Raw genomic sequence first — 13,890 nt, forward strand, 5'->3', positions numbered from 1 at the left:
ATTATAAACTCATGTTCATCGAGTTGGTGATGCCATCCAACCATCTCATCCTCTGTCATCCCTTTCTCCTGCCTTCAATCTTTCCCAGCATCAGGATCTTTTCCAGTGAGTCAGCTCTTCGCATCAAGTGGCCAAAATATTGGAGTTTCAGCTTCAGCATCAGTCCTTCCAATGAATATTCAAGACTGATTTCCTTTAGGGTGGACTGGCTGGATCTCCTGGCTGTCCAGGGGACTCTCCAGAGTCTTCTTCAACACCACAGTTCAAAAATATCAATTCTTCGGTGCTCAGCTGTCTTTATAGTCCATCTCTCACATCCATCATGAGTACTGGAAAATCCATAGCTTTGACTAGACAGACCTACGTTGGCAAAGTAATGTCTCTGCTTTTTAATATACTGTCTAGGTTGGTCATAACTTTTCCAGGGATCAAGCGTCTTTTAATTTCATGGCTGCAGTCACCATGTGCAGTGATTTTGGAGCCCCCAAAAATGAAGTCTGTCACTGTTTCCATTGTTTCCTCATCTGTTTACAATGAAGTGATGGGACCGGATGCCATGATCTTAGTTTTCTGAATGTTGAGCTTTAAGCCAACTTTTTCACTCTCCTCTTTCACTTTCATCAAGAGGCTCTTAGTTCTTCTTCGCTTTCAGCCATAAGGGTGGTGTCATCTTCATATCTGAGGTTATTGATATTTCTCCTGGCAGTCTTGATTCCAGCTTGTGCTTCATCCAGCTCAGCATTTCTCATGATGTACTCTGCATAAAAGTTAAATAAGCAGGGTGGCAATATACAGCTTTGACATACTCCTTTCCCAGTTTGGAACCAGTCTGTTGTTCCATGTCCAGTTCTAACTGTTGCTTCTTGACCTGGTACAGATTTCTCAGGAGGCAGGTCAGATGGTCTGATAGTCCCATCTCTTCCAGAATTTTCCACAATTTGTTGTGATCCACAACAGTCAAAGGCTTTGGCATAGTCAACAAAGCAGAAATAGATGTTTTTCTGGAACTCTCTTGCTTTTTCGATGATCCAACGGATGTTGGCAATTTGATCTCTGGTTCTCTGCCTTTTCTAAATCCAGATTGAACATCTGGAAGTTCACTGTTCATGTACTGTTGAAGCCTGGCTTGGAGAATTTTGAGCATTACTTTGCTAGCATGTGAGATGAATACAATTGTGTGGTAGTTTTACAGGTTGAATATGCATTTAATGCACCTAGCCTACTGAACATCATAGCTTAGCCCAGCTTACCTTAAACATGCTCAGAACACTTAAATTAGCCTGCAGTTGGGCAAAATCATCTAACACAAAGCCTGTTTTGTAATAAAGTGTTGAATTTCTCATATATAGTTTATTGCATACTATACTGAAAGAATCAGAATGTCTGTAAGTATACCAGCTGTTTGCCCTCCAGCTCAAGTGGCTGACTGGGAGCACAGTGTGGTTGCCCAGTACTCTGAAAGTGTTGTACAGCAAATGACTCACCTGGGAAAAGACCGAAATTCAGTTTCGGTTTGTACTAAATTTGTATCACTTTCACACCATGGTAAAGTTGAAGAATTGTAAATCAAGCCATAGTTAAGTTGGAAACTGTCTAGATAGATTACACTCACTCCTCCCAAGGACACAACTTACCAATGGAGTTAGAGAATAACTGAAAGGAAATCTGCCTTCTTCAGTCACTATGACAGAGGGGACTTCCTGGTATCTTACCATCCAATGTGAGTTCTTATCCTCTCAACAAAATAACATTCATTCTTGGAACTTATAAATTTAAACATCAAATATAAATTGTTCTCTTTTGTGTATTTTCCCTTTTGAAACAAATTATGAACTACCATTTATAATTTATCCTGTATTTAAGAGCAGTTTATAAAAATGTTTGTTACATCACTGTAGTACTATGTTATAAAGATGGCATGTGCCATTAAAAAAATATCGATTTTGTTAGGACTGTGTCTTGGATAGAGTTCACATTTAGTGAAACATATATCTGCAGAGGCTTATATTATGAGACTGATTCTCTCAAGTCACCCAAGAAAATCTGTCTCTTTTTTTTTTTTTCATTTTACAGATAATGTGCATCAGTCAACACTACTGTCTTGAAGTGGTCAGTACCATTGCTTGAGATAGGAAAATATTTTCATTCTGCATGAATAAAAGTTTATCTAATGACAAGAGGCCCAACTTGGTCTCCTGTTTTTCTCATCATTTTCCTTTCTCATTTCTCATTTTGATTGTCTTTCTGTCCTCAGTTACTCTACTGATCTTTTCCATTGCAACCAAAATGTCACCACACGACAGCCACATTAGGATTCCAATGTCAAGTAGACATAAGCTATGTTGGCTCACCTCATAAATAACTCCAAGGAGAAAAGAGGGGGATATAAGAACTTTTAGGATAGAGGGGAAGCATTGAGAAGAGGAACAGAGGTACAGTCAAGCTGCCGGAGCTACAGCTTATTGCTAAAGCACCATTAGAAAATTTTAGCTAAAAGGAAATAGAACTATTTAAAATATCACTCAGATGTCGGTCATCTGATATGATATGTGACCTTTATAAGTAGAAATGTTTTCCCTATGTTGTTTTGACAGGGATTCATGTGGAATAAATATTTAGAGTACATTACACAATATCTGTAGTTGCCATTGGCAACTGAGCGTAGCATGCTGATGCTCTTAAGTTGTACAGACTCCTATCTCAGGAATGTTTATTAGTCAGATAATGCCTGTTTACAATAAACTGAAGCAAAACTCTAAAACATACCCTCTCTATAAAAGCAACTGAACATTCACAGTTGGCTGAATAACTGGATCTTTGATATTTTTGTCAGAGAAAAAAAGTTCTAATTCATTAGTAATGGAAAGGATGACATGTGGCTAGCCTAAGAGCTGGAACCAGAGGTATAGAGAGGCTGTTAGATTAGTATTTAAATCTAAATATTATCACCTCTTATTTGTTCAGATTTTCTCGACTTAATGAAGTGAAACCCTGTTATGTATCAGATCTGTCTAATAGTGAAGTTATATAAAGTTAAGAGTCATACTTAGGTTATAAAAATGAATAGCCCATGTTTGTTCACAGTACTAGAATAATTTTAAAATCCTGAGAGGACAGTATAAAGTACCAATTTTAAATGGACATGCCCTTGACAGAAAATATGTCTTAGAAAACTTTTCACATACAATCAAGAATATATGTAGAAAGAATTTATACCATAGCATTATAAAATGGTGCAAGTTCGAAACAGCTTGCATCATTATGAAATAAGATTAAATTATGGTTGTTGTGGTTGTTCGGTCACTAAGTCGTGTCCGACTCTTTGCAATCTCATGAACTGCAGCATGCCAGCCTTCTCTGCCCTTCACTATTTCTGTGAGTTTGCTCAAACTTGTGTTCATTGAGTCAGTGATGCCATCCAACTGTCTCATCCTCTGTTGCCCCCTTCTCTTGCCCTCAGTCTCTCCCAGCATCAGAGTCTTTTCCAGTGAGTCAGCTCTTTGCATCAGGTGGCCAAAGTACTGGAGCTTAAGCATCAGTCCTTCCATTGAATATTCAGGGTTGATTTCCTTTAGGATTGACTGGTTTGATCTCCTTGCTGTCCAAGGGACTCTCAGTAGTCTTCTCCAGCACCACAGTTCAAAAGCATCAGTTCTTCAGCACTGAGCCTTCTTTATGGTCCCACGCTCACATGCATACATGACTACTGGACAAACCATAGCTTTGACTATATGAACCTCTGTTGGCAAAGTGATGTCTCTGCTTATGGTACTAGGCAGTTATTACAAATAGCAACCTTGGTGGTCAGCCCAGCAACACGAGATGGCTGAGGTGACACTGGAAGGGTGAGGCAGAGGAGACAAAATGAGCAGGGGTGTACAGCACATAGTCCATCCCCCTGTGACCAGGCCAGCAGTCCACTTCTCTGCTGTCAGTCTGCCTACCAATGCCCTGTCCAGACACTCATGGCCTCCCTTCTGCCCAAGGAGGTCTGTTTAGCTGGAAAAGAACTCATGCTAGTACTAAAGATGCAGAAAGTGAGAGAAAGAACCTCATTCATTTTAATTCCTATGGACTTAGGCCCCTGAATGTCAAATTTTCTCCTCCCCAAAAACCGAGGCAGTTTCAGCTTTCTGAAGACATTCTTCCGTTGTATATATATCTTTTGCTGTTTCCACAAATTCCTATGGTTTGAAAAATTTTATCTGCCAGCCTACCAAATGACAACATAATAATTTTCCCCTTTCCAAATTAACGAAGCCTTCTGTAATTGAATATATGCTAAAGTCAGTGCCCTAGAGGTGGAGGATAGCTCGAGTCTTCCAGATGCCTTCTATATGTCAGGCACTGTGCTAAACACTTGGCATGAATTATCTAACCTTCAAAACAGTGCCATAGGTAGGTTTTATTACATATTACACGAAATGTAAAAACTGAGGATTAATATTCTCAGGGTCACATAGCAAGTGACAGAGTCACATATATAAAAAGTGTTTGTATGAAAATACACAGAAAATGATCTGGAAGATGGGAGTTTTTAAAAGAAGAAAATTCCCTTTTTTTTTTTTTTACTCTACTTATTTCTGTATTGCTTGAATTTTTAATACAAGCATGTAGTACTTTAGTAATTTTGAAAAAAAAAAATCCTTTTTCGCAGAAATCGGAAAAGACAAAATTTTGGCACTACCAGGCACTTAGTGTAAACTGTTGTAAGGGATTTTCCTCAGAATTTAAAGGTTCCAAACTAGATTTCAAGGGTGGAAACTACCATTTAGCCACATTCACTTAAAAGTTGTAGAACTCAGTATCTGGTATGGGATAGGTAGCCTAAAGCAGATTTCCCTGAAGAGCTCAAGAGACAATTTTCCTGGCATTCCTCCATCTTCTTTCTTTTTTTAAAAAAACTGATTATTTTTCCTTTTCTACGTTTGTTTATTTTCAATATCTGTGTACTATTGGAGCAAACACCTATTAAATGTGCTAGGGGATGCCGCTGGGGTATTTGCCAATTTCCTTCAGCAACCCGAAGGAATGAACTCTGCTCGGTAAATATGAGCTCTGCTCATCTAAGTGTGATCTGGATATGATAAAATGAATTGGGTGTTGGATCAGAGTCTCTTGCTTATTAAAGCTAAGTAAATGATCTTCCAAATTGCCTTGAGAGGCTTGATCAGTCTTTTGCTGGTATACAATGATAGAAATTTTTTAATTGGAAGAAGTGTATGTGTTTAAAAAAAAGAATTTTATCACCTACTTTGGTATGTATTTCCAAGCACTCTTCAACTCTGGCCAGACTCTAGCCTCACAATGACCTCCATACCTACTACTAGATGTACTTCTCTCAGAAGTGAGTGTCTCCTCCCTAGATCTTATTGTCACTTTATTTTTCCTTTTGCTTTACTGGGAGCGGAAGCAATTATAGGCCCATCAGAAGGAAGCTGTTCAGTTATATCAGAAGTACAGTGTCATTTCCACTGTTCTTTTTCTCTCTAGCTTCCCATTGACCGAGGTGGAGGTGAAGGAAAGGCCATGTACATTGACACCGAAGGTACCTTTAGGCCAGAACGGCTGCTAGCAGTGGCTGAGAGGTAGGTCACTGGATCAGACAAGAGAAATATGGCTCCATCTGTCACTGTAGTGATTGCCAGGGTTAGTCTGGCTGAAGGGTGTCTTTTCCTCTCTCTTATTGCTCCATATCCCAAAGTTGTATGTGTGTTTCAAAAGAATAACCTTAGAGAAAAACATGCTTCTTTAGTCAAAAAACCTGTGAGTTGCTGTCAAACTGGATAAAAAACAAGATCAACTATATGCTGCCTTCTAGAGAACCAGTTTAGATTCAAAGACCCAAATAGGCTGAAACTAAAAAGATGGAAAAAAATATTGCATGCAAATAGTAACCATAGAGGGCTGGAGTAGCTATACTAATACCAGACAAAATAGACTTTTAGACCAAAAAAAGTACTAATTGAGGCAAAGAGGAACATCTTATAACTAAAAGGTCAGTTCATCCAGACAGTGTAATAAATATATACACACTTAATAGAGCCTCAAAATATGTGCATAATTGTTGGGGACTAATATCTCACTCTCAGTAATGGATAGAGCATTTATCAGATGCCATGATAAAGAGCATCTACAAAAACCTACAGCTGGCATAATTTTTAATGGTGAAAATCTGAATGTTTTCTTCTTAAGACTGGGAATAAGGCAAGGATCTCCACACTCACCACTTATATTTCACATTGTACTGAAGGTCCCAGCCAGGGCAAGAAAATGAAATAAAAAGCATCCGGATTGGAATAGAAAATATAAACTATCTTAATTAATCAATGACATGATCCTATAAGTAGAAAATCTTAAGAAGCTACACACAAAAAAAACTACTAAAACTAAATTAGTTCAAAGGATGCAATCTCAATATGCAAAAATCCATTGTGTTTCTCTATACTAGCAATGAACAATTCAAAAATTAAGAAAATAATTCCATTCACAATAGTATCAAAAAGAATGAAATAGTAATAAATTTAACAGAAGTCCAAGACTTGTACACTGATAGCTACCATTGCTGAAAGAAACTGAAGAAGATCTACATAGAGAAACATTTCACATTCATGGATTGGAAGATGTGATTTTATTAAAAATGGTAATTATCCCTCAGATTGATCTACAAATTCAATACAGTGCCTATTGAAATTCCACCAACCTTTTTTCCAGATACTGACAAGCTGAATATAAAATTAATATAGAAATATCAAGGACCCAGAATAGCCAAAACATTCTTGGAGGAGAAAAAAGAACAAAATTGGCGGTCTCAGTTTTCCCAATTTTAAAACTTACTAATAAACAACAGTAATCAAGACAGTGTGGTGCTGCCTTAAGGATAGACATATGGATCAATGGAATAGAATCGAGAGTTGACAATAAAAACAGTGTGACATATAAACATAAATTTGCCATATAACCCAGCAATTACACTCTGGTTATGTGCCCAAGAGGTATGTAAACATGTCCAAACAGAGACTTGTTTGTGGATGTTTATAAGTATCATTAAATAGCTAAAACCTAGAAACAACCCAATTGTCCATCCACTGATGAATGAATAAATAAAATGTGGCATATCCATACAATGGAATACTATTAAACAGCTAAAAGGAATGACATGTTATAACACGGATAAACCCCAACAACATGCTAAATGACAGAAGCTAGACAGGAAAAACCAAATATAATTCCATTTATATGAAATTTCCAGAAGGAAGATCTGTAGAGACAATAGATGCATGGTTGCCTGGGGCAGGGAGTAGGAACAGAAAGTAACTGCAGATCGAGTGGAGAAATCTTTCTGAGCAATGGAGATGTCCTAAAATTGAATTATTAAAGTCATTGAATTTTACACTTAAAACACATCAATTTTATGGTATATAAATGATACCTCAGAAAAGCTGGTAAAGAATTTGTACATTTTTTCGGGACCTCCCTAGTGGTCCAGTAGCTAAGATTCTGCACTCCCAATGCAAGGGGGACTGGGTTCAATCCCTTGTCAGGGAACTGTTAATAGATCCCACATTCTGCAACTAAGACCTGGTGCAGCCAAATAAGTAATAATTTATTTTATTTAAAAAAAAAGAATTTGTAATTTTCCTCCATCCCCTAATACAGCTTTCAAATAAACTTTCAAAATTATTTTCCTTAATTTTCCCTTGTCTAAGGTCAAATATGATAATTTGATTCCTACCACACATTTTATTGAAACCTAGTGATGATTAAATGAAATTTAATTGCATGTTGAGATGTTAGATTCACATTGGAACCTGCCTTGCTAAGTTAAGGAGAATTCTCTAAGAATTCTCTTTCCCATTTTACAGTTGGAGGAATCCAAGTCATCAGATGTATACTGTTGAGGCATAAAATTAGGCTGGAACAATAACTGTAGCCCTTTGCTGCTTCTTAAAAAATCCCTGTCAGGAAAAAATTACTTTCTTGCAACCTGATTTTAGTTTACTAGAGATGAGTATATCGAAATGTATACTCCTTCCCAAAGTTGATTTTGGTGTTGTACAAAAACACTTTTAAGTATGCTATTTTATTAGTTGAAGAGTTCTTTTGGATAAAGTCACTAAGATTTTGTCCAATAATATAAATGAGTGTTCAGATAGGATATATGAGATAGTAGAATATTATGAGGACTGGGACTTTGTTTTGACCATTCACTGTATCCCCAAGCCCTAGAACAGTGCATTCAGTGTTTGTTAATGAACTAATATTTATTAGAGCCATGTTTATGGCTATTTTGTCAACTAAAAGAAAAATGTTTAGAAATTTCTTTAATTAATTTTAATCACTTCTGTCAGGAAAATTTTTATAATTAAATTTATATTTATGTATATTGCATTTAAATTTATCCTTCTGAGAAAGTTACAGGACAGGGCTTCCTAAGATAATTAATACCTAATTTCCTTCCACAAGAGAACAGCCCTTATTGATAAATTTTTGCCATGTTTTGTTGAAGAATATTAACCCACATTCAGGTGACTAGCTCAGAGGTTTCTAAGACTCTGCTGCTGCTAAGTCACTTCAGTCGTGTCCAGCTCTGTGCAACCCCATAGACGGCAGCCCACCAGGCTCCCCCGTCCCTGGGATTCTCCAGGCAAGAACACTGGAGTGGGTTGCCATTTCCTTCTGCAATGCATGAAAGTGAAAAGTGAAAGTGAAGTCACTCAGTCGTGTCCAACTCTTAGCGACCCCGTGGACTGCAGCCTACCAGGCTCCTCCATCAATGGGATTCTCCGGGCAAGAGTACTGGAGTGGGGTGCCAGTGCCTTCTCTGTTCTAAGACTCTAGTCCTCCCTATAACTGCATTAGCATCACCTGGGAAATTGAAATGCAGATCCTCTGATCCCCTGGTGGCTTCCCTGGTGGCTCAGAGGTTAAAGCATCTGCCTGTCCCATGGAGGGAGGAGCCTGGTAGGCTACAGTCCATCGGGTTGCAAAGAGTCGGACACGACTGAGCGACTTCACTTTCCTCTGATTCCACTACAGATCTACAGAAGTAGAGATGATCAAGAGACTGAGGATAGGGTCCAGCAGTGGTGTGACAAGCTCCCTGGGTGATTGGGATGCTTGCTGAAGTTAGAGAACCGTGGCCACAATTGCTTGCTACAGTGTCCCTACCTTTTTGGAGTGTATTTAAGATACTATGAAAGAAAGAATGACAGAACTCCCTTGAGGCAATACAGCTGAATTTCTCAAACTTACATGTTAATCACCTGAGGTTTTTTGGTTTTACTATGAAAATTCCCATTTTTTCTTCCAGTTTGATTGAGATATAATTGACATACAGCACTATATAAGTTTTTATGTGTGTGTGGAATACTTGATGTATAGTTGATTTTTTTTTATATTTGGTTGCATCTGGTCTTTTTGCTTTTTGATGGAATTCATTTTATTCTTTATTATTATTTTTAAAATATTTCATTGTTTGGCTGTGCCAGGTCTTAGTTGCAGCATGTGAGATTTAGTCCCCTGACTAAATCTCGACTAAATCTCAAGGGATCAAACCCAAGCCCCGCACACTGAGAGATCGGAGTCTTAGCCACTGGACGACGAGAAGTCCCTGCAACTGGTCTCGGTTGTGGCACAGGGGCACAGTAGCCCTGCCGCATGTGGGATCTTAGTTCTTCAACCGGGGATTGAACTTGTGTGCCCTGCATTGGAAGGTGGATTCTTAACCACTGGACCTCCAGGGAAGTCCCACATGTAGTTGATTTACAATATTATATTAGTTTCAGGTGTATAACATACTGATTTAATATTTTTATAGATTATATTCCGTTTAAAGTTATCAGAAAATATTGGCTATATTAAGTCCCACATATAAGTGATAACATACAGTATTTGTCTTTCTTTGTCTGACTTATTTCACTAAGCATAATGCCCTCCAGGTCTATCCATGTTGTTACAAATGACAAGATTTCATTCTTTATTATGGCTGAGATACATTCTATTGAATATATATACCACATCTTGACCCATTCCTCTGTTGTTGGCAGGTTAGGTTGCTTCCTTATCTTGGCTGTTGTGAATAATGCTGTGAACATTAGGATGCATACATCTTTTTGAATGTCTTTTTTCTTGAGATATATACGCAGCAGTGAAATTACTAGATCATATGATAATTTAGTTTCCTGACGAACCACCACACTATTCTCCATAGTGACTGTACCAATTTATATTCCCACGAGCAGTGCATGCGGGTTCACTTTTCTCCGCATCCTTGGCAGCATTTATTTTCTTTTGGAGAATAGCTATTCTGACAGGTGTCAGGTGATAAACTCATTGTGGTTTTGATTTGTATTTCCCTAGTGATAATACTGATTTCCAGCCAGCTTTTTCCAAGTTGTAGGAACTGAAAATTGTCTACTACTTCAAGAATATAAGCACAGAGATCCCCATAATCATCTTTATGAACTCTGCTGAAAGAAAGGCCAGGATGACTCTGTTTTTCTAGTAGTATCTGTATTCTGACAGCAGAAGGCAGTCTCCATTCCTGATAGTAGATTATATCAGTGTTTCTTGAGGCAAAACTAGAAGGTTTATGTAGTAATTAGGCCTCTTCATTCTTTTTTCTATCTTATAGTTCTGACATAAATACAGAAAATTTTATCTTTTTATCCCCATTTGGTCATGATCCTAAGGTAAAACTGTCTTCACTTCATTTTCTTGTCTCCATGCCTAGACTCAACAAATTTATAGTCATCAATCCACTTTAAAAAACAAAACACAGCTAATCTTCCCTTTGTATTGATAATGGCAAAGAATAACTGGTGAACTGTCCAGGAAAGTGCAAAGACTAGGTTTGCCAAATACGATGAATCCATTGTAAGATGTAGAAAATTCAGTTGGGTGGAGTGGGATTTCCTGATATTGAGGCTCATCTTATTGCAGGGTTATTTCAAGTGCTAGAACATTCTTTTGTTTTTCTATTCTTTTGGGTAGGAAAACAGAGAGGAAAACTACTAAAGCTAAGTCTCAGAAGAGTAGGTTTGACATAGTATATGCTTTTGTAATGATCAGAAGAATCTACATAGAATAGATTGCTTCTCTTAAAAGATAAACTCTTAAGCATAGAAACTTCTGGATCTCAAGAAATTATAGCACATAGGTTTTATTTCAACAGACTATCTTTTGAACTGTTACATAAGGGAGTCAGTATTATACTTTTGAACTATAATGATTTTAGGTAACCTTAATCTGAAAATATTACTTGAGTTAAAGTGATGACATATGATTCTCTTTTTGTTTGGATTATGGTTAAAAACTTTGTATTCAGCAATGTTTATTCAGAATTTACTAGGTATAAAAAAAAATGTGCTAGTTGGAAAGGCATAGTCTTTTCCCTCAAGGAATTTTTAGTCCAGTAAAAGAATGGCAGGTAGCTCCTCACAAGTGCCATAAAAAGGCCTAAATCAAGTTTCTTCAAAGTGGAGAAGAAGGGGAATCACATCTATTCAAAAGATGCAGGGAAGCTTTTATAAAAGTACTGGCATTTAGCTGAGTCTTGATAGATGAATAAATCAAACCACTTTTGAAGAAATGAGATCCTATTAAGATACATTTAATGACAAATTGACTATGCCAAAGCCTTTGGCTGTGTGGATCATAATAAACTTGTGGAAAATTCTGAAAGAGATGGGAATACTAGACCACCTGACCTGCCTCTTGAGAAACCTATATGCAGGTCAGGAAGCAACAGTTAGAACTGGACATAGAATAACAGACTGGTTCCGAATAGGAAAAGGAGTACCTCAAGGCTGTATATTGTCACCCTGCTTACGTAACTTATATGCAGAGTACATCATGAGAAACGCTGGGCTGGAAGAAACACAAGCTGGAATCAAGATTGCCGGGAGAAATATCAATAACCTCAGATATGCAGATAACACCACCCTTATGGCAGAAAGTGAAGAAGAACTAAAAAGCCTCTTGATGAAAGTGAAAGAGGAGAGTGAAAAAGTTGGCTTAAAGCTCAGCATTCAGAAAACAAAGATCATGGCATCTGGTCATATCACTTCATGGGAGATAGATGGAGAAACAGTGGAAACAGTGTCAGCCTTCATTTTTGGGAGGCTCCAAAATCACTGCAGATGGTGATTGCAGCCATGAAATTAAAAGACGCTTACTCCTTGGAAGAAAAGTTATGACCAACCTAGACAGTACATTAAAAAGCAGAGATATTACTTTGCCAACAAAGGTCCGTCTAGTCAAGGCTATGGTTTTTCCAGTGGTCATGTATGGATGTGAGAGTTGGACTGTGAAGAAAGCTGAGTGCCAAAGAATTGATGCTTTTGAACTGTGGTGTTGGAGAAGACTCTTGAGAGTCCCTTGGACTGCAAGGAGATCCAACCAGTCCATTCTAAAGGAGATCAGCCCTGGGTGTTCTTTGGAAGGAATGATGCTAAAGCTGAAACTCTAGTACTTTGGCCACCTCATGCAAAGAGTTGAGTCATTGGAAAAGACTGATGCTGGGAGGGATTGGGGGCAGGAGGAAAAGGGGATGACAGAGGATGAGATGGCTGGATGGCATCACCAACTCGATGGACGTGAGTTTGAGTGAACTCCGGGAGATGGTGATAGACAGGGAGGCCTGGCGTGCTGCGATTCATGGAGTCGCAAAGAGTCAGACACGACTGAGCAACTGAACTGAACTGAATGACAAGTTGTCTAAACATGTATAATATCATATAAGAAACGAATCGCCAGTCTAGGTTCGATGCAGGATACAGGATGCTTGGGGCTGGTGCACTAGGATAACCCAGAGGGATGGTATGGGGAGGGAGGTGGGAGGGGGGTTCAAGAGTGGGAACTTATGTACACCCATGGCGGATTCATGTTGATGTGTGGCAAAACCAATACAGTATTGTAAAGTAAAAAAAAATTTTTTTAATTTTAAAAAATAAACTATCTTGAGTCTTTATGTCTTAGGTAGCAGTTACAAAGGTGAGAAAATATAAATTGTTCTAAGAAAGGTATTTTTTAATGCAAAGGTGAGAAATCATGATTGAAATATAAGATGAATTAAGGTATTACTTACTTAACCATACTAGATCCATGTCACAGATTCTGTAACTAACTTGTTACTAGCAAGAAAAAGGGGAGAACAGATGGAGTATACTTTTCTCTTAAGTATAGGACTCTTACAGTTTTGAGTCCTTAGGTTTTTGAGTTTAGGAGGTTTTATTCCTATATAACAGTTTATATGATTTTGTTTAATTGATCTTTGAGTTATTGTTTTTGTTTCAGTCCTAAATCTGTCAGGCTGCCTTTTGTTTTTCCAGGAGAACATTGATTGTTTCCTTATATTTGGAAATTTCTCATTCTAGTTCAGGAATCCTCAAAGAATAGATTGATTTATTCTGAAGTCCTGCCAGGTAGATCTACTCTAACGCAGTTGCTGTTATCTCTTTCTCTGTAGTTTCCCTGGGCTTCCTAATAGAAATGGAATTAATATTCTTTAGGCTTCTTACTATCACTTCTTACCTATCCATTCAGGTAATTTCATTGCCTTAGTTTTGTATGCAGCCTCAAAATGTTCTCTCTTCTAGATATGGCCTCTCTGGCAGTGATGTCCTGGATAATGTAGCATATGCCCGAGGGTTCAACACAGACCACCAGACCCAGCTCCTTTATCAGGCATCGGCCATGATGGTAGAGTCCAGGTATGTGGGCAGTAGAAGATACTGAACATGTTTTCCCAGAGCCCTTGGCTTGAATCTTGTATAGGCTGTGGCAAATTTGATAGTAGCTTGAATTAGAAATGGGGAGATTCAAGTTTTAGTTCCTAGTTTGACACCCTTGCTTTGTGATTTAGGTCAAGTCACTGTTAAAATATGA

At 38.0% G+C, this 13,890-nt stretch overlaps 1 protein-coding gene across 1 annotated transcript in view; it reads left to right on the forward strand.

Annotated features, from left to right (window-relative positions):
• RAD51 (RAD51 recombinase) overlaps window positions 1-13,890 on the forward strand; it is a 30,719-nt gene that overhangs the window by 15,605 nt on the left and 1,224 nt on the right. Inside the window, exons 5-6 of the mRNA XM_052647000.1 lie at window positions 5,494-5,588; window positions 13,602-13,715. Of these exons, the coding sequence (XP_052502960.1) occupies window positions 5,494-5,588; window positions 13,602-13,715 (209 nt within the window). The remainder of the gene's footprint in view (window positions 1-5,493; window positions 5,589-13,601; window positions 13,716-13,890) is intronic.

Source organism: Budorcas taxicolor, chromosome 10, assembly GCF_023091745.1.
Source record: "Budorcas taxicolor isolate Tak-1 chromosome 10, Takin1.1, whole genome shotgun sequence".
Lineage (NCBI taxonomy): Eukaryota > Metazoa > Chordata > Mammalia > Artiodactyla > Bovidae > Budorcas > Budorcas taxicolor.